The following is a 22,931-nucleotide window of genomic DNA, read 5'->3' on the forward strand; positions in this document are numbered from 1 at the left end:
CAATCTTACAAAAAAAAATTCCATAAAAATGTCTAAATCTTAAAAATGGGGGGAAAAGATCATGCAGATATCAGTATGTACAGATAAACTGATATCTTTGCTAATTATATGTACAGCTGTGAGAACAAGTTGGTGAGTTCTAAAAGTGTCAGTTCACCTGCACATTAGATCTCAGGTTTTAGTGGATGCTGGAGAGTTAAATCACCCAACAGTTTCAATCCAGTTATGATCAGAGTCCGGTGGTATACAAAGTGAAATCCAAAGGTCCCGGGTATTATGTAAGCTACACATTGTATCAGTGAATTTAGCAGTTTGTCATTGATGAGCATCCAATGGATCTTGCATTGACCTGTCACCAGAGAGAGGGAATTGGACAGCCAGGCTGTAGCTATGGTTTGTGTAATGGCCGTGAAAATACAAGTTGTCAGATAAAACTAGCATCTGGAAAGAACATCAGGTTTCAAATTGTGTAATAACTCTCCAGGAAGCATTGGAATAGAGACACCAAAAATAAGTCCTAACATATCGTAGAATTGGAATTATAGAATTTGGGCAGTGAGGCATATTCACCATATATGAATATACAGTGCCTTGCGAAAGTATTCGGCCCCCTTGAACTTTTCAACCTTTTGCCACATTTCAGGCTTCAAACATAAAGCTATAAAAATTTTATTTTTTGTGAAGAATCGCCAACAAGTGGGACACAATTGTGAAGTGGAACGAAATCTATTGGATTTTTCAAACTTTTTTAACTAATAAAAAAATGAAAAGTGGGGTGTGCAAAATTATTCGGCCCCCTTGCGTTAATACTTTGTAGAGCCACCTTTTGCTGCGATTACAGCTGCAAGTCGCTTGGGGTATGTCTCGATCAGTTTTGCACATCGAGAGACTGAAATTCTTGCCCATTCTTGCTTGCAAAACAGCTCGAGCTCAGTGAGGTTGGATGGAGAGCGTTTGTGAACAGCAGTGTTCAGCTCTTTCCACAGATTCTCGATTGGATTCAGGTCTGGACTTCGACCGGGCCATTCTAACACCTGGGTACGTTTATTTGTGAACCATTCCTTTGTAGATTTTGCTGTATGTTTGGGATCATTGTCTTGTTGGAAGATAAATCTCCGTCCCAGTTTCAGGTCTTTTGCAGACTCCAACAGGTTTTGATCCAGAATGGTCCTGTATTTGGCTGCATCCATCTTCCCCTCAATTTTAACCATCCTCCCTGTCCCTGCTGAAGAAAAGCAGGCCCAAACCATGATGCTGCCACCACCATGTTTGACAGTGGGGATGGTGTGTTGAGGGTGATAAGCTGTGTTCATCACAGCTCATCACCCAAACTATATTCCAAGGGAAGAACTAGGCAGGGCTGATGACACTGCTTGGAGATTACGAACAGTGGAGGCACTGTGTTGTCATCTCAAACATGGAGTGCAAGGGTTTGGTTAAAGCAGATGGCAGTGTGAGAGGGAGGAGCTTTTAGGCAGGTGTTGGGGTGAAGTAGATTAATGTGTAAACTGTGGACAAGGGGTTAAGATGACTGTCTAAGGGATGGAGAAGACAACCGTGTGAGCAATGTCTTTTGAGAGAATTAAACACTTAAACACTTTCACACTGAGCGCCGTCTTTGCGGCGCTTTTCGACCACTAGCAGGGCACTTTTAATTCTCGCTTGGGTCCGAAAAGGGGTTAAAAATGCCCGCTGCAGCGGTTTGATTTCAGTGGGCAGGGGCGCTTTAGGAGCGGTGTATACACTGCTCCTACAGCACCTCAAAGATGCAGCTTGCAGGACTTTTTTGAGCATCCTGCCCGCACACTACTCCGGTGTGGAAGGAGAGGCGCTTTACAGGCACAATTTTTGGCGCCATAGCACCTGTAAAGCACCTCAGTGTGAAAGGGGTCTAATGGAAGTAAAGGGGAGGATTTGTGATGGAGAAGATAAGGGGTGGATGATATGTTGGTGTTAGCAGTTGAGGGGTGGGGTAGGTAGTGCGAGTGGCGGGGGGAGGGAAGATGACAGTAATGTAAAGTGGGGGTATTATGCAGAGGTGGTGGTGGTGATGGGGGGGGTTGAGAAGGAAGAAAAGACAGGACTAGAAGGAAAATCTTCATAATCGTTGGCACCCCTTTTTTTTGTAGTTTACATACATATCCAGGGCAGCAGATACCGGCAACATACTCGGAACATGTTTTTTTATGATTCCTTGATTAAATGTACTACCTTTTTTATATTTAGACTGAATTCTACCTCAGTTTCTTGAATTTTTCAGTATATAATGTATTTTTGTTACTTTGGTTATCCATGAAAGAAGCTTTAGTTTAATAGACTATAATAACAATATAACTAGTATTTTTCGAGAATGCTGTGGATATGAATATATAGATGAGTTTGAGATTTTGACAACTTTTATCCAATGTTAAAAATAGCATTTGCTTTTTCTTGTAATGACATAAAAGTCTTAGCGGGTTATTTAATGTGTGAAGTAATTTGATCACAATTTTGGGCCAGCTTGGGAATGTGCAATGTGACAGTCTCTAGGGAAGGCAGAATTACACTGGAGTTATTTTGGAAGACAAATGCATTAATCATGATTGCAGTGTTGAAACTGTGCAAGCATGGCAAGAAGAATAGTGTAATAAAAAGTAGGTATAGCAACGTTAAAATAATATGCTTAATTTCATGTCACGTACTGGCTCTTCAAATTCATCTGGGGTCGTTCATATGAGATATGTGTTGCCACTTTGCACCCATGTATGTAAAATTTGTCTTTTCAAATGCATACATTATCAGGTTTTGAATGTGGATTTTTTAAAATAGATGAAACAATATATTTACCTAGTAAAAAAAAAGCTGAAATACTTGCAAAATATGTAACACGATAATAAATTAGGCATACGGCCATTCAAAGTAGAATATGCTTGTTGTGGCTCCTGGGGGCCACAGTTGTTTGTTTGTTTTTTTGCTTGTAAACATGCTTTACAAAAAAAAATTTACTTGCTACGTGTGCATAAAATGCCAGTACGCATGTTTACACACACGCAGAGGGACTTTATTTTCAAAATGTAAAATTTTACTGGTACCGTTTTATGGCTGCATAGCCACGTTTTTGGTGTTTTTTTTTTTTTTTTTTTTTTTTTAAATGTCTATAGCCAAAAATATGCTACAGCTGTGGCTTCTAGGAGCCACAACAAGAAGTATTTTACTCTGCACGACAGCCCAGCTCACCCTCTTCAAGCAGTGAGCCGATGGCCTTTCAGACTTCTAATCTCTAATGATGCTCTAGGAAGGGAATCGGAATGAGCTGCGCTGCTGAGGGGAAAAAAATAAAAATACATTTTAAGTGCTTTTCTTGTGAATTTATGTGTTCTTTGCTTCACCTTGTCTTTAGGCATAAATCGGTGAAAGCTTATTTTAAAACTCATTTACTGCTTCTGAAAGCAGATCTTCACTGCATCTGAGCACCAAAAACATTATTTAATTAATTTTTTAATATTCAAAGCAAACTCCCCATCCATGTCTTCATGCTTTCTATTGTTAAGAAAACACCCCCCTAGCTTTGCTGGCTTCTGCCATCTTGAGTAAGGGCAGATAATTCTTGTAGCATTTACAGTGATGGGGAAAAAAAAGTAGTTGATCCCCTGCTGATTTTGTATGTTTGCCCACTTACAAAGAAATGATCAGTCTATCATTTTAATGGTAGGTTTATTTTAACAGGGAGAGACAGAATAACAACAAAAAATATCCAGAAAAACGCATTTCAAAAAAGTTATAAATAGATTTGCATTTTAATGAGTGAAATTATTTGACTCCCTGTGAATCAGCAAGATTTCTGGCTCCCAGGTGTCTTCTATGCAGGTAACGAGCTGAGATTAGGAGCACTCTTAAAGGCAGTGCTCCTAATCTCTGCTTGTTACCTGTATAAACGACACCTGTCCACAGAAGCAATCAATCAGATTCCAAACTCTCCACCATGGTCAAGACCAAAGAGCTGTCCGAGGATGTCGGGGACAAGATTGTATTCCTGCACAAGGCTGGAATGGACTAAAAGACCATCGCCAAGCAGCTTGGTTAGAGGGTGACAACAGTGGGTGCGATTATTCGTAAATGAAAGAAACACAACATAACTGTCAATCTCCCCCTCTGGGGCTCCATGCAAGATCTCACCTTATGGAGTTTTACTGATCATGAGAATGTTGAGGAATCAGCCCAGAACTACATGGGAGAATCTTGTCAATGATCTAAAGGCAGCTTGAACTATAGTCACAAGAAAACAATTAGTAACACTACTCCATGAAGGACTGAAATCTTGCAGCACTGGCAAGGTCCCCCTGCTCAAGAAAGCACATGTACAGGCCCGTCTGAAGTTTGCTAATGAACATCTGAATGCTTCAGAGGAGAACTGGGTGAAAGTGCTGTGGTCAGGTGAGATATCAACTCAACTTGCCGTGTTTGGAGAAGGAGGAATGCTGCCTATGACCCCAAGAACACCATTCCCGCCGTCAAACATGGAGGTGGAAACATTGTTTTGAGGGTGTTTTTCTGCTAAGGGGACTAGACAACTTCACCACATCAAAGTAACGATGGACGGGGCCATGTGCTGTCAAATGTTGGTTGAGAATGTCCTTCCCTCAGCCAGGGCATTGAAAATGGGTCATGGATGGGTATTACAGCATGACAATGACCCAAAAACAGGACCAAGGTGACAAAGGAGTGGCTCAAGAAGAAGCACATTAAAAGTCCTGGAGTGGCCTAGCCAGTCTCCAGACCTTTAATCCCATAAAAAAATATGTGGAGGGAGCTGAAGGTTCGAGTTGCCAAACGTCAGCCTCGAAACCTTAATGACTTGGAGAGGATCTGCAAAGAGAAGTGGGACAAAATCTCTCCTGAAATGTGGGCAAATCTGGTGGCCAACTGCAAGTAATGTCTGACCTCTATGATTGCAAACATGGGTTTTGCCACCAAGTACGAAGTCATAGCATTTTTGAAATGTGTTTTTCTGGATTTTTTTTTTTTATAATTCTGTCCTTGTTTAAAATAAACCTACCATTAAAATTAGACTGATAATTTCTTTGTCAGTGGGCAAACGTACAAAATCAGCAGGGGATCAAATACTTTTTTCCCTCATTGTACTTCCTGGAATCTATCTGCTCAAGCATGCATGCAGGATAGTGCTTAGCTGAGAAAACCCCTCCTCCTCCCCTCCTGAAGACTCCTGGGATGTATGTCTTGATTTCCCTATGCAAGAAACAAGTAACTGAAATGTAAAAAAAAAAAAAGTTTAAAACAAGTAAATATGATATATAGGGTCTTTATCTATTTACTAATGCTCGCAGCATAAGGATTAAAAATAGTAAATATTTATTGGGTATTGAATGCAAAATCAGTCAGTGCAAAACCTGAATCCTGGTATATGACCACTGGCAGTGGTGAATGCTCCATTTGACCTAGCTGTTCAGTCAGGGGATCAATTCTTTAAGGTGAGCAGTTTGGCTGTCTGGTGGTGGGAGCACCTGTTTTTTCTGGCGATTGAGGATATCAGTATGCCTTCTATCCACTGAGAAGAATGAAGGATTGTCGATCAGTACCATCATAGACTGTTCATTCACTTTGTATCATTTTCCTTTTTATGTTGTTGTTTATCTCGAGAATATTTATTGCGTGAGTGAAGTGAGCAGACGAGTGATGGTACTTAACTGTAGTTTTACCCCCCCCCCCCCCCCCCCGACTGTATCGGTTGTGGTGCAGTGTGTTAAAATGTTCACAGGTCATGTTCAATGGGCAGTGCTACAACCAAACGCAACCCAGTCAAATGAAGGAGGCAGTATGGCAACCGAACCGCTCGCAATGCACTCAGTTTGCAGCGCGATGGGCTTTCCATTGTTAACACAGACAGTGAGTAGGTGACATTGCCTCCATGCCACCTGTCAAAGGCCTATAATGCCAATCAGGGTGGTACAGTGGTGTAGTGGGTAGCACACTCTCACCTAGCAGTAAAAAGGTTCGCTGGTTTGAATTCCAACCACGACACTACCTGCCTGGAGTTTGCATGTTCTCCCTGTGCCTGCGTGGGTTTCCTCTGGTTTCCTCCCACACTCCAAAGACATGCTGGTAGGTTAATTGGTTTCTGTCCAAAATTGGCCCTAGTATATGAATGTGAGTTAGGGACCTGGGATTGTGGGGTCCTTGAGGGTAGGGAATGATTAAATAATGATATAATAGATGAGCATCTTAATGAGACACAATGCACAGGGAGGAGGACAATTGTAGACACTCAGATTGGACTGGTGTCTTTATTCAAGCTTACTAACTATGTAACCCCACTGTGAATTACTTTTCAGAGTGTTGGCAATGACCACCACACATAAAAAAAGTGCCCTTAATGTATTGGTTGATTTTCTTCACACATCATGGATATATCAGTTGGTCCAGCAGCATAAAATTGAGAAAAAAAGAATAATAAATTAACCACTTGCCGCCCGCCCTATAACAAATTGACGGTGGCAAAGTGGTTGCATAATCCTGATCGGACGTCATATGACGTGATCAGGATTATGAGCCGCTGCGCGCCCCCGGGGGCGCGCGTCGCGGCGATCGTTGTTGCGGGGTGTCAGTCTGACACCCTGCAACTACGATCTCGGTAAAGAGTCTCCGATGGAGACTCTTTACCACGTGATCAGCCGTGTCCAATCACGGCTGATCACAGTGTAAATAGGAAAAGCCGGTGATCGGCTTTTCCTCACTCGCTTCTGTCAGACGCGAGTAGAGGAGAGCAGATCGGCTGCTCCTCTGACAGGGGGGGTCTGTGCTGATCGATTATCAGCACAGCCCCCCCGAGGGTGCCCACACTGGACTACCAGGGACGCCACCAGGGATGCCCAGGACAAGGTATGCCACCCTAGACCATCAGGAAATCCAGTCAGTGCCACAATGGATGCCAATCAGTGCCCATAATGGATGCCGCCAATCAGTGCCCACAATGGGAATCACTGATTGGCATGCATTATTGTTTGGCACTGATTGGCATCCATTAGTACAGTATATTATAATACAATGCCACCTATCAGTTCCCATCTGTGCCGCCCACCTGTGCCGCCTACCCATGCCCACCTGTGCCGCCTACCCATGCCCACCTGTGCCGCCTACCCATGCCCATCCATGCCAATCCGTGCCAATTTGTGCCACCTATCAGTGCCCATCCGTGTCGCCCATCAGTGCCACCCATCAGTGCCACATATCAGTGTCCATCAGTGCCACTTCATTAGTGCCACCTCATTGGTGCCCATCAGTGCCGCCTTATCATTGCCCATCAGTGTAACCCCATCAGTGCCCATCAGTGAAGGAGAAAACTTACTTATTTGCAAAGTTTTGAAACGGAAACAAAAAAAAAAACATTTTTATGTTCAAAATTTTCGGTATTTTTTTTATTTGTTTAGCAAAAAATAAAAACATCAATATATGCATTAAACCTATCTGAACATGTAGATTATTAAAAAAAAAATATATATATATATATATATATATATATATATATATATATATATATATATATAATATGTATGTATCAAAATCAACGCAGTGATGTGAACAGGGCACATGGAAGACAAGGAATGTTGCCTTGTCTTATGGTGAAACTGCGCTAGAATAGCCACCCGATGCAGTTATTTAAAAGTTAAAAAAAAATTGTTCAAAAGTGTAGTTTTTTTGTTTATAGCACAAAAAATAAAAACCACAGAGGTGATCAAATACCACCAAAAGAAAGCTCTATTTATGGGAAAAAAATTATAAAAATGTCATTTGGGTACAGTGTAGCATGACCGCGCAATTGTCATTCAAAGTGCGACAGCGCTGAAAGCTTAAAATTGGTCTGGGCAGGAAGGTGTTTAAGTGCCCGGTATTGAAGTGGTTAATAATTTTCAGTGATATGGCCAGTGGCGGCCTGTCCATTAGGGGCGCCCAGGTGCCGCCCCCTTTGTCACGCCACCCCCTCTGTCACGCTACCCACTCTGTAAAATGGATAAATTCATGCATTGCGTGAATCTATTCATGGCCGCTATAGCCACCCCCTATTCACGCGTCCGGCCCCTTCTCGGACGCCAGGCGCCTGAATTACAGTGGCGGGGGTGTTTCTTTTGAAGCACTTGATTTAGAGCCATAGGCTCTAATAGGCTACAAAAAAGATGGACTTTGCGCTCAGAGCCCACCCAGGTGAGTTAGAAAAGCGAAAGAATATTTGCTTTTCTAACACTGAACCGTCTCTCAGCCAATCAGGAAGCGTGGGTCCAATACCCACCTAATTGGCTGAGGGCACAGGCGTTCCAATTGGATGCATAACAGGAAGGAAGAAAAGACATATGGGGGACACAGGAGCAGCTTGCCGCTGTCACCCGCCTGATCCCCTTGCCAAGATGGGGTAAGTGCCAGGCAGTCAGCAGCAGGAAGGGGGGGGGGGTCAGAGTGTCGTTGGCATTTGACGGGCACAGTGGCGGCATTTGATTTTTATTTTTTTTCCCCCAAAAAAATTAGTTTGCACCCTCCGAAAATTTTGATCACCAGCCGCCACTGGATATGGCTGCCATGTCATGCGTGAATGAGGCCTTGCGAGTTCAGCAGAATTCACATGATTTCGGTCCCGATTTCAGCAGCAATTTCAGACATTTATGCGGGTTTCTGCACAGATGTCAATGAAAATCGCAAGCTGAAATTGAAAAAAGTAGTACAGGAAACTACTTTTTGAAATCGATGCATCGATTAGGACGGTTTCATTTCCGTCAATTGCCGTCAATTTGACATGTCAAATTGCACCAGTGTGAACCAGGGCTTAAGCCTATTTTGTTACACAGCTTTATATAGTCAACATTTTGCATTATGTAAACTTTTTTTATGCTTTCCCACTCGATGGAGAAAAACAAAATGACATTGATTTGATCAAGCCAGCATCACCACCGAAATGCACTTAGAATGTAATCTGCATTGATAAAGATGCCCTAATTCCAGGTACTCGGTCTATTAAATGACTTTCAAAATCAAATTAGCAACACCTGCTAGAGAAGAATGTAGCAGAACCTAAAGCCAAGTCCACAAACATTTTGTGAACAGGCTAATTAAGCCTTTTCCGAGAGCGAAGTCTTTGCTGCCGAAACCAAATGTAACACTTGTCTCTCGCGTTTTACAAGTCCCTCCAGCGGAGAAGAGTATCTTTTCATGAGTTTTGACAGTTCTTCTGCAAACTCATTTGGATAAGCAAAAGGAAGAACTAGAGTTGCCTAATGAAGTAACATTTAGACAACATGCCTATATTGCAGATTTTCGTCGGCTCCGAGTATTGTGAAGCAGAGATAATTGTAAGAGATGGAGCAGGAGGAGGTGGGAAAAAAACTCTCAAATGTCCTTGAGTGGATTCATCACAAATGGGAAACAGGTGTTCAAAAACCTAGAATGACTGCAAACAGCTACATGACATTACCTGTGGTACATGATAATTAGATGCCGCTCCCAATGAGCATTCTGCCTCTTGTCCACTGCAGATAGTGGGATGTAAATATAGTCATTAGCGATGTTTATCTTAATTACTGTGAATAATGTATTGCTTGCCTGCATTCGTTTCATATCACCAATTGTTATGTGGAAACGGCAACTCCAGGCAACAAGTAAAATTAATTGGTACATAAATGATCTATGAATAATATTGCACCTGTGCTAAAGCCAAAAGTTCAGTTTTTTAAAAAAAAATTTTTTTTTTTTAACAAACGTTATTTTTAAATTTTAAAGTGATTGTAAACTATTACATTGTAAAACACATTCAGTTTAAAATAGAAATTAAATTCAAATCTGTGTGTGTGTGTGTGTGTGTGTATATATGTATATATGTGTGTGTGTGTGTGTGTGTGTATGTATGTATATATATATATATATATATATATATATATATATATATATATATATATATATATATATATATATATTTTGTGTGTATATGTATGAGAGAGAGATACAAAAAAAAGGTATTTATCATTTTTTTATAAGTGATCACATTCCTTCTGTTATCGGCTGCATAAGAGCTGGGGGCGGAGAAGCAGCAGCACACTGAGCTTTTCAGTGACAGGTTGTGCAGCAGGGGCAGCAAGTTTCATCATTGAAGGAGAGCAGGCGTTTCCAGCATAGCTAGAGTACTGACCGCCATGTGCTCTCCTGCAAAGTGTGGCCAGTTTTTAATAGGAAAGCAAGGGGGGCTAGCTGGAATTCCAGCGATTTCACACAAAGGAAGCAATAAAACAGGATACTTTTTCACACATGGTACAGCATGCACGTATCAGGAATATGAAATGTCGGGTTAACAAACACTTTAGTTTCATAGCTGAGGGCAATGATCATGTCGCTTAACCAGTACAGCATTTATATAAATGTAAATGCTATCTGAATGACATTTGGTTTGCTAAAAGTTTTTTGTTTTTCATAAATTGACATTTTTTTTTTTTTGTTAAATGTATTTAACTTTTGTACCTTTAACCACTTCTTCAGCTCTAGAAGGTTTACCCCCCCCCCCTTCATGAGCAGGCCCTCTTTTGCAATACGGAGCTGTTACTTTAACTGAAAATTGCGCAGGCGCGTGCCACTGTACCCAAACAAAATTTGTGACTTTTTTCCTCACATATAGAGCTTTCTTTTAGGGATCTCTGATCACCCTGGTGGTTTTTTTTTTTTTTTTGCGATTTATACAAAATAGCCTGACAGTTTTGAAAAAATATATATATTTTTTTTACTTTTAAGCTATAAAACATTCCCAATAAAAATAAAATTTCTTCATCAATTTAGGCCAGCATGTGTTTTGCTACATGTTTATTGTAAAAAAATAAAATAAAAAATCCCAATACCTGTATATTAATTGGTTTGCGCAAAGTTAGCGGCTTCAAACTATGGTTTAATCTCTCGCGCTCTCTCGCTCTCTCGCTCTCTCTCTCGCTCTTAAAAATATACACGGTCACTGTACTCAAGACACTGGCAGGGAAGGGTTAACATCAGGGGCGATTTCCTAGCAGTGATTACTAACTGTGGGTGATGTGCTTTGACTGGGGGAATGTAAAAAGCCATGCTTCTGCACAGGATCAGCACATTCCCCTCACAGAACGGCGGTCTGCCTTGTTTACATAGGCAGACTTCCATCCTGCCTGTCTCCTGAAATATCGGCGGGTCCTTGCAAACATAGTGTCTACCGGACCTGTTGATTGGTTCCGCTGTGTCCAGTCACAGTGGGAGCAGGTCGGCAGCGGTGCGCACATGCACTCCAGACCCAGAAGTGCCAGATCACGTACCAAGTATGTGATCTGGCGCAGAACGGCCACCCTGCCGCAGTGAATCTACGGTGGGAGGGCCGAAAACTGGTAATTACATCATCTTAGTGCTGCTGATCTCCTGCAGCCACCTTTTGTGTATATGCATGTACTATAGCAATGGCTGCATGAGGTTTTTCAGGGTTGGTTTCTTAATGGTAACATGGGGAAAAAAAGCTAGAATCCACGATGAATACAGCCCCAGCCATATGACTGACTAGTGCAAGTTGCTCTTTGTTTGTGGAAATGTTGTACAGTGAAGATTTCTTGAACTAAGCGGAAGGTAAGTATTTATTTAGGTCAGCTTATACTGAAGTGGCTAGGGAACCTTGAAAAAGACAACTGAAAGTGGAACTTCACTCTCTCAATCAACAGGGGTAATTTTAATCCTTATGCTGTTATTATTAGTAATTGGATAGGAAGGTATATCTCATTTACTTGTGTTTAAACTTTTTATTACATTTCGCCAGTTACTTTCTGGCTTCCAGGCCTAGGCAAATGATGTTATACATCCCAAGATTTTTGAAAGTTTATTTGCAAATTATGGTGGAAAATAAGTATTTTGTCACCTACAAACGAGCAAGATTTCTGGCTCTCACAGACCTGTATCTTCTTTTAGAGGCTCCTCTGTCCTCCACTCATTACCTGTATTAATGGCACCTGTTTGAACTTGTTATCAGTATAAAAGACACCTGTCCACAACCTCAAACAGTCACACGCCAAACTTCACTATGGTGAAGACCAAAGAGCTGTCGAAGGACACCAGAAACAAAATTGTAGACCTGCATCAGGCTGGTAAGACTGAATCTGCAATAGGCAAGCAGCTTGGTGTGAAGAAATCTGTAAAGGGAACAGGGCAACTGATCCGTGTACGTGAAAGAATGAATGGGGCCATTTATCATGAGAATTTGAGTGTAAACCTCATCCCATGAGCAAGGGCATTGAAGATGAAAAGTGGCTGGGTCTTTCAGCCTGACAATGATCCCAAACACACTGCTCGGGCAACGAAGGAGTGGCTTTGTAAGAAGCATTTCAAGGTCCTGGAGTGGCCTATCCAGTCTCCAGATCTCAATCCCATAGAAAACCTTTTGGAGGGAGTTGAAAGTCCATGTTGCCCAGCGACAGCCGCAAAACATCACTGCTCTAGAGGAGATCTGCATTTAGGAATGGGCCAACCTACCAGCAACAGTGTGGGACAACCTTGTGAAGACTTACAGAAAACGTTTGACCTCTGTCATTGCCAACAAAGGATATATAACAAAGTACTGAGATGAACTTTTGATATTGACCAAATACTTATTTACCACCATAATTTGCAAATAAATTCTTCCAAAAATCATTGTGATTGTCTGGATTTGTTTCTACATTTTGTCTCTCTCTTAGTTGAGATATACCTATGATGACCATTACAGGCCTCTCTCATTTTTTAAGTGGGAGAACTTGCACAATTGGTGGCTGACTAAATACTTTTTTGGCCCACTGTAATTGTACCACTTTTTTAAATGTTTTATCAGGTACTCACCGATGCATTATGCAGTGCAATTTGAGCCCATACAAAATGAATGGGCTCAAATTGCACTGCAAAGAATTGCATGTGATTTGTACCAGAATTAAATTGTGATTCCTGTCCAAATTACATGCGCAGTGACAGGACAAGGTCATCCAGCACCCAGGGAAATGATGCTAAACTACACCCCCCCCCCCCCATCCTTTTTAGGATTAGGGCATCCCCATCCCTACAATAAACCATTGCGCCCAGAGCAGCCGCCCCTCCTGCCCACCCCTTGTCCCAGCCCTGCACATGTGGTTTCCCACACCATCCCTGTGTGAACCCAGGCTGAAGTCACTAGGACAAGCCGGGCTCACACTGTACACACATCTGTTACAAAGTTTGTTGTCTGTGTCATTCTGATCCACCCTTCGTTGCTATGTGGCTGCTGTATAATCTTCCAGATGAAGACAGAGCCGGAGTGTGTCCACAAGAGAGGCAAGCAGGACAGCAAAAGCCGCTGGTTGTGATGGTGACCTTGAACTGTCAAATCACTGGTGCCTGTGTTCCAAACTGGGAGACGGCACAGAGCCACAGTGCGTGCAGGCTGGGGGACCACATGCGATTTGGGCAGGACATTCATTTTGTATGGACTCCAGTTGCACCGCACAGAAAAAAGTATTGATTTTAGGTCACTACAAGTACTTGTGCAAATGCTTAGTATCGGCACTGATATCGTTATCTGTGCAACCCTACTTTTTGCTAAAATAATGTACCTGAGCCTTCTTCCACAGCTCCAGAAAATTATACATCCAGATCAGATCGCATTCTGGCCCATCGGGTAGGAAAACGCAGTACAATTTGTCTGGGGCTGAATGCCTTGTGGTAGATCATCAAGCTTAAATGGCTTATAGCCTATAATACAGCAGTCCCAGTTGTGAGATAAGGATCAAAGTGTTGTCCTGCTTACAGTATGTACAATATCCAAACTTTGCTGGTAAATTTTATATTACTGAAGCATTAGGAAGCACAGTTTTAGGCAAGTATGAACAGATCTAACCACACTCAGTAACTCGGGGTGCTGCAACATGCTAGTTATACCATGTTCTATATATTTCAATACAAAAATTGTTGGTTCAAAAGATTTTTTGCTATGACTGGAAGTAGTGTCATTGCCATTGTTCATATATGGAGAAAGAAGTGGCTCTGGGATCAGCAAGAACAACCAAAGTACTTGTTGGCACTTTTGCCTGAAGGCTTTATCGGAGTGGCCTGGTTCTTGGTGCCTCAGAAGCAGAATGACAGCTAACCAGCCAGTGTGCTAGTATTTTGAGGAGCGATCTTCAGTGGCAGCTTTCACAGTTTTCTTTTAGACTAGGTTAGTGGCCTTTTTTTTTTTTTTTTGCTGCCATTACCCTCTCCATGTCCGTGTAAACCAGTTACCAGTGATCTTCGTTCTAGCAAGCTTTGGTAGCTTCTGGATACTGGCAATATAGAGGTTTAGCTAGCAGCGCTAGATGAGGAATAAACTTTATTTTTTATTTTTTGATCTGTGATGGAAGTCAACCATGCAGATCCTTCTGTAGGTATGTTAGAACAAAATTATGGCAAGTAATTCAAGGATTGGCAAATGTTTACCGTTGAATGCTTAGTGGCTGTAAAGGCACAAGGTTTCTTACCTTCATGCATTCTACGCTTATGAAGGTAAAAAACTTTGTAACAGCCCCCCTAATACTTACCTGGGCCTCCTCTTGATCCAGCGTTCTCCAGGGACTGGCACTCTTGATTGGCTTTTGGCAGCAGCAGGAGCCATTCATTCTCTTCTGCTGCTGGCAATCACAGCCAGTGAGCCAATTAGGAGATAAAGGGGGTGGGGATGAGCCACGGCTCTGTGTGTGAATGGATACATCCTCAGCTCAGAAGCCCATCTGCTTTGGTGCCTGCACAGGAGGGAGGAGCCAGGAGCGCCGGCGTGGGACCCGAGTAGAGGAGGACAAAAACCATTGCACAGAGCAGGTAAGTATAACGTTATTTTAATGTAAAAAAAATAAAATAATGGGGTTTAGTAACAATTTAAAAAATATCCCGTATTCATCAGCATATAACACACTTTTTCACCCTGAAAAAGGGAGAAAATCAGGGGTGCATGTTATACGCTGATAGTGTACCTCAGAATTTCCTGCACTGCATGAGAAATGGTGAGGCTGCAGATAGACATCAGGCTGCATTGGATAGGCACGGAGGCTGCAGATGGGCATCAGGCTGCATTGGATGGGCACAGATCAGGCTGCAGATGGGCGCAGAGGCTGCATTGTGGCTGAAGATAGACATCAGGCTGCAGATGGGCACAAATTAGGCTGCATTGATTGGCACTGGCCATTAATTTGCTTCAAAGTGGTTTATTTGGAAAAAACAATTTTTTTCCGGAAAATTCCCTCTTAAATTGGGTTGTGTGTTATACACCGGCACGTGTTATAGGCCAATAAATACGGTAACTAAACTATTCACCATATTTATAAAATGCCAACCGATTCCTCAGTGCTTTTAAGGTGTATAGAACCGCAGCAGTCTGCCTTTTTGAAGGAGCAAAAAATCAAATTTACCATACTATAGACTAGGCAGATTTGGGAGTTAACTTTTGCCCATGGTCCTGTTAGATGAACACGCGAGCTTCCAGATCTCGATCAAAAGACACAACATATTGAAAAGGGATTTTTACATTGTATAACCTGCTCTACCACACTTCAGTCTTGTTTCAAATGAAACAGAATTGCTTTAAATTATTGTGATCATAATCCTTCAGCTGCTTTGATTCTTCATCTCTTTGTAATAATGTGGATAAGCATAGAGATATTGTTATTTTTAGTTTTAGCCTCAGGTTTTCACTGATACATCATAACGGTTTGGAGTTTAGACATGAGATGAAAGCGGTTTTAGAATTCTGCTAATGCTAAAAGCGAGGGTAATTTGGAACACACAGAAATGCTTCAGAAAACCCAGGATAAGTTCACTTTTGTCTAAGAAAAGAAAACTTTTATTTTAGAAGGGGACAATAGTTGTTAGTGTGTTATTAAAGCTCCAAAAAAAACTTGAAATGATGCAGCTTGCCAATCCTTAACGCTACCTTCACACTCGGGAGCTTTACAGGCGCTATAGCGCCTGTAAAGAGCGCTGGCAGGACAAGCAGCATCTTTGAGGCGCTGTAGGAGCAGTGTATACCATCAGCATTGCTTGGACAGTAGTGAGCATTTTATTATAATTGTAAAAGATCGCTCAACTTTGCTGCTGTGACCTGCCTGCTTTGCATGTATGCAGTATACCAGTGCAGTGTAAGACGCAGCTCTGCAGCCCTGATTGTTCATTCATAAAAGTTAAAGATCACTCCTGTAGTTGGGGTGTGGGGTCCATTTACTGGGACTGTGAATTTCCAAGCAATCACAGATAACACAGTATGCAGCAGCTGTGTGACATTTTGTGTAAAAAAAAAAAAAAAAAGAATGAGCTTGTAAAGCCCAGACAAAAAGAAAAAAAACACAGCACTCAATGATGGTCTGATAAACCTAGCTGAGCGTACATGGGAAATATGAAAAGTCCACCCAGTGGATAGCTTATAAGAGATAAGTAGAGAAATGATTTAAAATAAACAAAAAAATTAAGAATGATATATAAATTGAAAGCTTGGGTAGGCTATAGAACAATATGGCTGCTAGAATTAAGGAGATGCAGCTTGAAGACCAGAGAAGGATGCTCCCTTTCCAATCACTGGAAACAGAAAACACAAACGATGGCACAGCCCCAAAATTCACTCAAAAAAATAAGCACATATGTAAGCATACCATCATGGGTGACTTGTGGACCAGGGATGTCCTGAGAGGTGGCCAGAAAACCACCAGTCTTGGCCACCAACTGGGGATGAAGTGTGCTGGAGATGGAATGAGCTGCTGTCACTGGAACTGCAAGCGATGTACAAACCTGTATCTGGAAACCTTCACTGTACGGCACATGTGCTGTGGACACGTTTTAGAAGCCTGTCGGCTTCTTCCTCAGCATGTCTATGCTGGGCTATCCAACACTTTAAATCCAACTGTGATTCAAAAACATTGGAGCATTCTAAAATGTGATCCAAAGCTAAGCCTCGAACCCAGAATGTCTCAAAGTGGTATTCCGAAAGTCAACAAGTGTGAAAAGCCTTAATTAAACTCCAAGCTCCAAGTAAACTTTAACAGGCAAATGTAGCCCCTACTAGGAATATACCTAGCTTTTTAAAAACTAAAAAAACATACTCGCCTAGATAGCTGCCACCTTCTAAAACCTAGAACTGAGCGATCAAACACTGCAGAGTTCTCAGTCCTCAGCTTGCAGAGAGCTGGTGACTTTCAGTCACCGGCTCTCTGGTCTGCCCCTCCAGTGCTCTCTGGAGTGCTGGCATTTGGAGGGGGGGCGGGGGAGCAGCTGGCTTCGGCTCTCGGTGGCTCGCACCCATATGATCAGGATATCGTTCGAGCCTAGACCTGGTCTCTGACGTCAGCTGACAAGCACGCTTTAGGCTAAAATGGGTTACAGGAGTGTAGAACTAACTGCACTCCTGTGATCCATATGAGAGGTATAGCCAAAAAAGCAGTGGCTATACTTTTTCTTTAGGTTCGGTTTACATATATGTGAATCCGATGCATTTTTAACGGCTTCCAATTGGCACAACATGTGAACCAGACATGCTTTCAATGGAGCTGGTTCACACATGTCCAGGGTGGCCGCGGTCCATTTTTGAAAAGAGTCCTGGTCCAGTTCAGGTGCGAATTCAAGAAAAAATGTGCACCTGAACCGGTAAACCAAACCGCGCCGTGCTCCAGACTGTAAACCGCGTGGGAGCCTTGCCTTAGGGTCATGTTTAACTGTAATAAATACAACTGTCTAACGTGCCTATGTCATTCAGGGACAACAGTCCTTTTCAGATCGCAAGGACCACTCTTACCCAATGTCACCTGTTCTACATCATTTGTAGTTTATTGCATCATTTTAAATGAAATATTTCTTAACCACTTCAGCCCTGGAAGGATTTACCCCCTTTTTGTGATTCGGCACTGCGTTGCTTTAACTGACAATTGCGCGGTCGTGCGATGTGGCTCCCAAACAAAATTTTTCCCCACAAATAGAGCGTTCTTTTGGTGGTATTTGATTACCCCTGGTGGTTTATATTTTTTTATGCAATATAAACAAAAAAATGGTGACAATTAAAAAAAAAAAACACATTATTTTTTACTTTTTGCTAACCTAAATATACCCCAAATATATATATAAAAAAAAAAAAGTTTTTTTCCCTCAGTTTAGGCCGATACGTGTTCTTTTACATATTTTTGGTAAATAAAAATAGCAATAAAGTTTGATTGGTTTGCGCAAACGTTATAGAGTCTACAAAATAGAGGATAGCATTTTTATAATTTTTTTTTTTTTTTTTTTCACCACGATCAGCGTTTTTTTATTATTTTATTTTATTTTTTTTTTTTTATTTTTTTTTTTTTTTTTATCGTGACTGCGAGATTATGGAGGACACATTGGACAATTTTGCCACATTTTTGGGACCATTGGCATTAATACAGCGATCAGTGCTATACAAATGCACTGATTCCTGTGTTAATGACACTGGCAGTGAAGGGGTTAACCACCAGGTGGCAGTGTAGGGGTTAAGTGTGTCCTGGGGGTGTTTTCCTAACTGTGGGGGCATGGCTGTGTTTTACACATCACTGATCTCTGCTTTAAAATTGTATTGATTACTGTAAAAATTTCACTGGTAGTGAAGGGGTTAACTACCGAGGGCGGGGAGGGGTTAAGTGTGTCCTAGGGGAGTGTTTGTAACCGTCTGGGGGATGGGCTGTGTGTGACGTGACACTGATCGCTGCTCCCGATGACAGGGAGCAGACGATCAGTTTCCTATCATTGGGCAGAACGGGAAGATGCTGTTTACATCAGCATCTCTCCATTCTTTAGCTCCGTGACACGATCGCAGGTATCCCTGAGGTGATCGAGTCCACGGGCATCGTCACGGAGCTTGCGGCAGGCGCACGCCGGGAATTTCTAAGGAACGTACGGGTACGTTACTTTGCCCAGCCGCGCCATTCTGCCAACGTGCGTATGCCGACAGGGGTCGCCAAGTGGTTAAATGCTGCACTCTGGGGTTGCGCTGTTGTTTTGTTTGTGTGACCTTTTGTGAATGGCAGAGCAGGTCTCCAGAGCTGCCACTGCTGCCAGAGACCAGAGCTGTCATTCACAAATTTGTCTCCTTTCTAGAAGTGTTGTCGGCAGTATTTAGACAAAGTGTAGGACCACTCTGCTTTGCAACGTCAGGATGGATTCCAACGGAACCAAGTTCTACATGCATTTGGTCCTCCATAGGGTTGAATAAAAGTTTTAAAAAAGTCTAGTGTGACATATTTAAGCTTGGTCTACAACAGCTCTTTTAATCTCTTTCTATTAAGAGGTTTAACTACTTGCCAGCAGTCACCTCGTTTGCTACTCATAGAAATCAATGTGCTAATGAGGTGATTGCCAGCAAGTGTCTAAATCGTAGTAGGAAGAGATTACCTATCTAGTCCAAACCGCAGAGTCCCTGTAATACAGTATCGGTGTTAACCTTTTGCTTGGTGTTATGATACATATTTTATGTAATGCAAGTAAGCTCATCAATGTTAATGTTTACTTGTTTATCTTTAAGCCCTGTACACAAAAGCAGAATATCAGGAGACCTGGTACAAAAAAATACCGGCCGACATTCTGCCCGTATGTATGTATGTCAGTCTGTCTGGAAAGCAGCCGACCGACTCCCAATCAGCGCTTTCAGCCAATGGGAGAGAACGTTGATTGCAGTGTTTGGGTGGGCAGCATCCCCCTGTTGGAACACAACGGGGGAGGATCGCTGGATTAACCTTGCATGATTAGGACGGCGGTTCCCGACCTGAGCTGTCAGTTTTTTATTTTTGTTTTTTTTTTCCGTGCATTGCAAGAAAAAAACTGTAGTGTGTAACAGGCTTTATTCAAACTCTTGAACCAAATACATTGTTGCACAAGAGTCTACGGGATCTGCACATTACCAGGGGAGAAAACATTAGTAGAGTTAAGCTGGCCATACACTAATATATTTTTGAATGAACATTCATATGAAAATTCTCAGTACATTTTACTTTTTAACAATCAATTTTGGAATGATTGGACAAAAACCACATACTGTTGGAAATTTATTGTTCAAGAAAAATGTAGCTTCCTTCTTTAAACGAGCATGGATTTGACCCCAGTTTCATTTATCAAACCAACAATCCTAAATAAAGCAGCTATCAACCCAAAAGCAAACACTTTATTTTATTGCCAATCAGGAAGAAGAATCTGGACGGCCTAGACCAGTGATGGCGAACCTTGGCACCCCAGATGTTTTGGAACTGCATTTCCCATGATGCTCCACTACACTGCAGAATGCATGAGCATCATGGGAAATGTAGTTCCAAAACATCTGGAGTGCCAAGGTTTGCCATCACTGGCCTAGACACTTGTGGACGTTGCGGGACAGAGAGGGACCTCAGGTATTAGGGGGGCTGCTGCACGCAGAACGGCATTTTGTCTTAATGCAGTGAATACATTAAGATAAACTTCTGACTTTAACAGCCCCTTTAACCACTTCCCGACCGGTGCACGCTGATGTACGTTGGCAGAATGGCACAGGCAGGCATATTGGCGTACAGGTACGTCCAATTTTAAATGCCACCTTGCCATCGGGACCCCCGTGAGTCCGGTCACGGGTCCCGCGGACTCTATCGCCGTGGGCATACCCGCGATCGTCTCACGGGGCGGCTGAACTGGGAGATGCCGTTGTAAAAAGCATCTCCCCGTTCTGCCTAGCAACAAGTGACGCTGATCTCTGCTCCATGTGATTGGAGCAGAGATCAGTGTTGACTAAAAAAGCCCAGCCCCCCACAGTTAGTAACACACCCCTAGGAACACTTAACCTCTACACTGCCACCCACTGGCTAACCCCTTTACTGCCAGTGTCATTTGCACAGGAATCACTGCATTTGTATAGCAGTTATTTCTGTATAAATGATAATGGTCCCAAAAATGTGTCAAAAATGTCCGATGTGTCGCAGTCACGATAAAAATCGCTGATCGCCACCATTACTAGTAAAAAAAAAATAATAATAATAAAAATGTCCTCTGATTTGTAAACACTATAACTTTTGCGCAAACCAATCAATAATCGCTTATTGCGTTTTTTTTTCTTCAAAAAATATGTAGAAGAATACGTATCGGCCTAAATTGAGGGAATTTTATATATATATATATATATATATATATATATATATATATATATATATATATATATATATATATATATATATATATATAAATTTGGGGAGTATTTATTATAACAAAAAGTAAAAAATAATGCGTTTTTTCAAAATTGTCGCTCTATTTTTGTTTATAGCGCAAAAAATAAAAACCGCAGGGGTGATCAAATACCACAAAAAGAAAGCTGTATTTGTGGGGAAAAAAGGACCTCAATTTTGTTTGGGAGCCATGCCGCATGACCGCGCAATTGTCAGTTAAAAACGACACAGTGCCGAATCGCAAAAAGTGGTCTGGTCTTTGGCCAGCAAAATGGTCCGGGGCTGAAGTGGTTAAAGTGATTGTAAACCCTTTACAGCCACGTTCTACTACAAGAAAGCCTATAATTCAACTGTTTAGGAGATATCCCTGTATTTGCATGTGCCGACGTCATCAGCACATGCACACTGAAGCAACGGCACGTACATGACGTTGCTTCAGTTGTACTGTGCTGTTACCGGTGGCTCCCGTGCATGCGTGGGAGTGACGACATCTTTCACCACTCCGGTGGCATCTCTTCAGGGGTTACTTCTAGGTATCGCGGCTCCGGTGCTGTGATTGGCCGGAGCCGCGATACCTGGAAGTAACCCCCCAAAGAGATGTCGGCCACCGGAGTGGTGAGAGGACCGCTGCAGGGGTTCGATCTCAGGTAAGTAATAAATAATGAGTTGGTATGTTATGCATACTAGCTCATTATGCCTTTGTCTTGCAGGTTTTTTTTTTTTTTGGGGTGTTTTTTTTTTTTTTTTTTTTTTTACAGGTTTTACAAACCCCTTTAAGCACATTAACCAAAGAAATTGAAATTTATACATGCATCACAAGTTTTGAACAACCTACTATTTTATTTCAGCAAGGTATTGTGTGTGTTTGTATTGTTTGCTGCTTATTTGTCCTGTAGAACGGGTTTTTTGGTTGTTCGGTTGGTGTGCTTGTATTGTTTAGCCCAGCATGTGCACGTCTGCAAGGTATAGGGCTTAGGTTGAAGGGCCTGGAAGTTTTAGCAATAGGTGGTGTCTGTGACACCTGTACCCAAGACTATGAATGAATCCACGCCATCTGAACGAAACCTGATCTAGTAATTTTCTCTTTACAGAACTCAGACAAAGACTGGTATAAAGAAGCTGCTGCAAAACAGCTCGACTATCAACAACTTGAAGACGACAAAGCCTCTCAGAAATCGGCATCCAGTAAACTTTCCAAATCCCCTCTGAAATCTGTGAAAAGACCCAAAAACATGCAGGCTAAAGTCACCCTCCTGGATGGCTCCGAATATACTTGCGAAATAGAGGTAAGTTCTATGTAGGTCATCCTTACTGCTGCCTGTTTTGGTTGGGCTAAAGTTGACTCTATGAATTGGCGTGCATATGCACAGAAATCTGCTGTGCAATGGAGCATTTCAGGCAAACATATGGTCCACTTCATCGTGTAAATAATGTCAATGTTTGGAAACCTAAAATATATTTTAATTACAGGTTTTTATATAGCACAGACAATTTATGCAGTGTTTTACATATATACACTCACCGGCCACTTTATTGGGTACACCTGTTCAATTGCTTGGTAACTCAAATTGCTAATCAGCCAATCACATGGCAGCAACCCAATGCATTTAGGCTTCTAGATGTGGTGGAGACAACTTGCTGAAATTTAAACCAAGCATCAGAATTGGAAAGAAAGGGGATTTAGGTGACTTAAACGTTGCATGGTTGTTGGTGCCAGATGGGCAGGTCTGAGTATTTTTAAAAACTGCTGATCTA

General features: G+C 42.0%; 1 protein-coding gene across 23 annotated transcripts in view; it reads left to right on the top strand.

Moving 5' to 3' along the window:
• The window catches only part of EPB41L3 (erythrocyte membrane protein band 4.1 like 3), a 332,589-nt gene that overhangs the window by 150,687 nt on the left and 158,971 nt on the right, over positions 1-22,931 (top strand). For all 23 annotated transcript variants that reach the window (XM_077492490.1, XM_077492492.1, XM_077492489.1 and 20 more), the window contains exon 3: positions 22,268-22,462. In XM_077492490.1, coding sequence (XP_077348616.1) covers positions 22,268-22,462 — 195 coding nt within the window. The remainder of the gene's footprint in view (positions 1-22,267; positions 22,463-22,931) is intronic.

The sequence above is a fragment of the Lithobates pipiens genome, unplaced genomic scaffold (genome assembly GCF_037356315.1).
Source record: "Lithobates pipiens isolate NorthernLeopardFrog02 unplaced genomic scaffold, aLitPip1_a1.2 Scaffold_19, whole genome shotgun sequence".
NCBI lineage: Eukaryota > Metazoa > Chordata > Amphibia > Anura > Ranidae > Lithobates > Lithobates pipiens.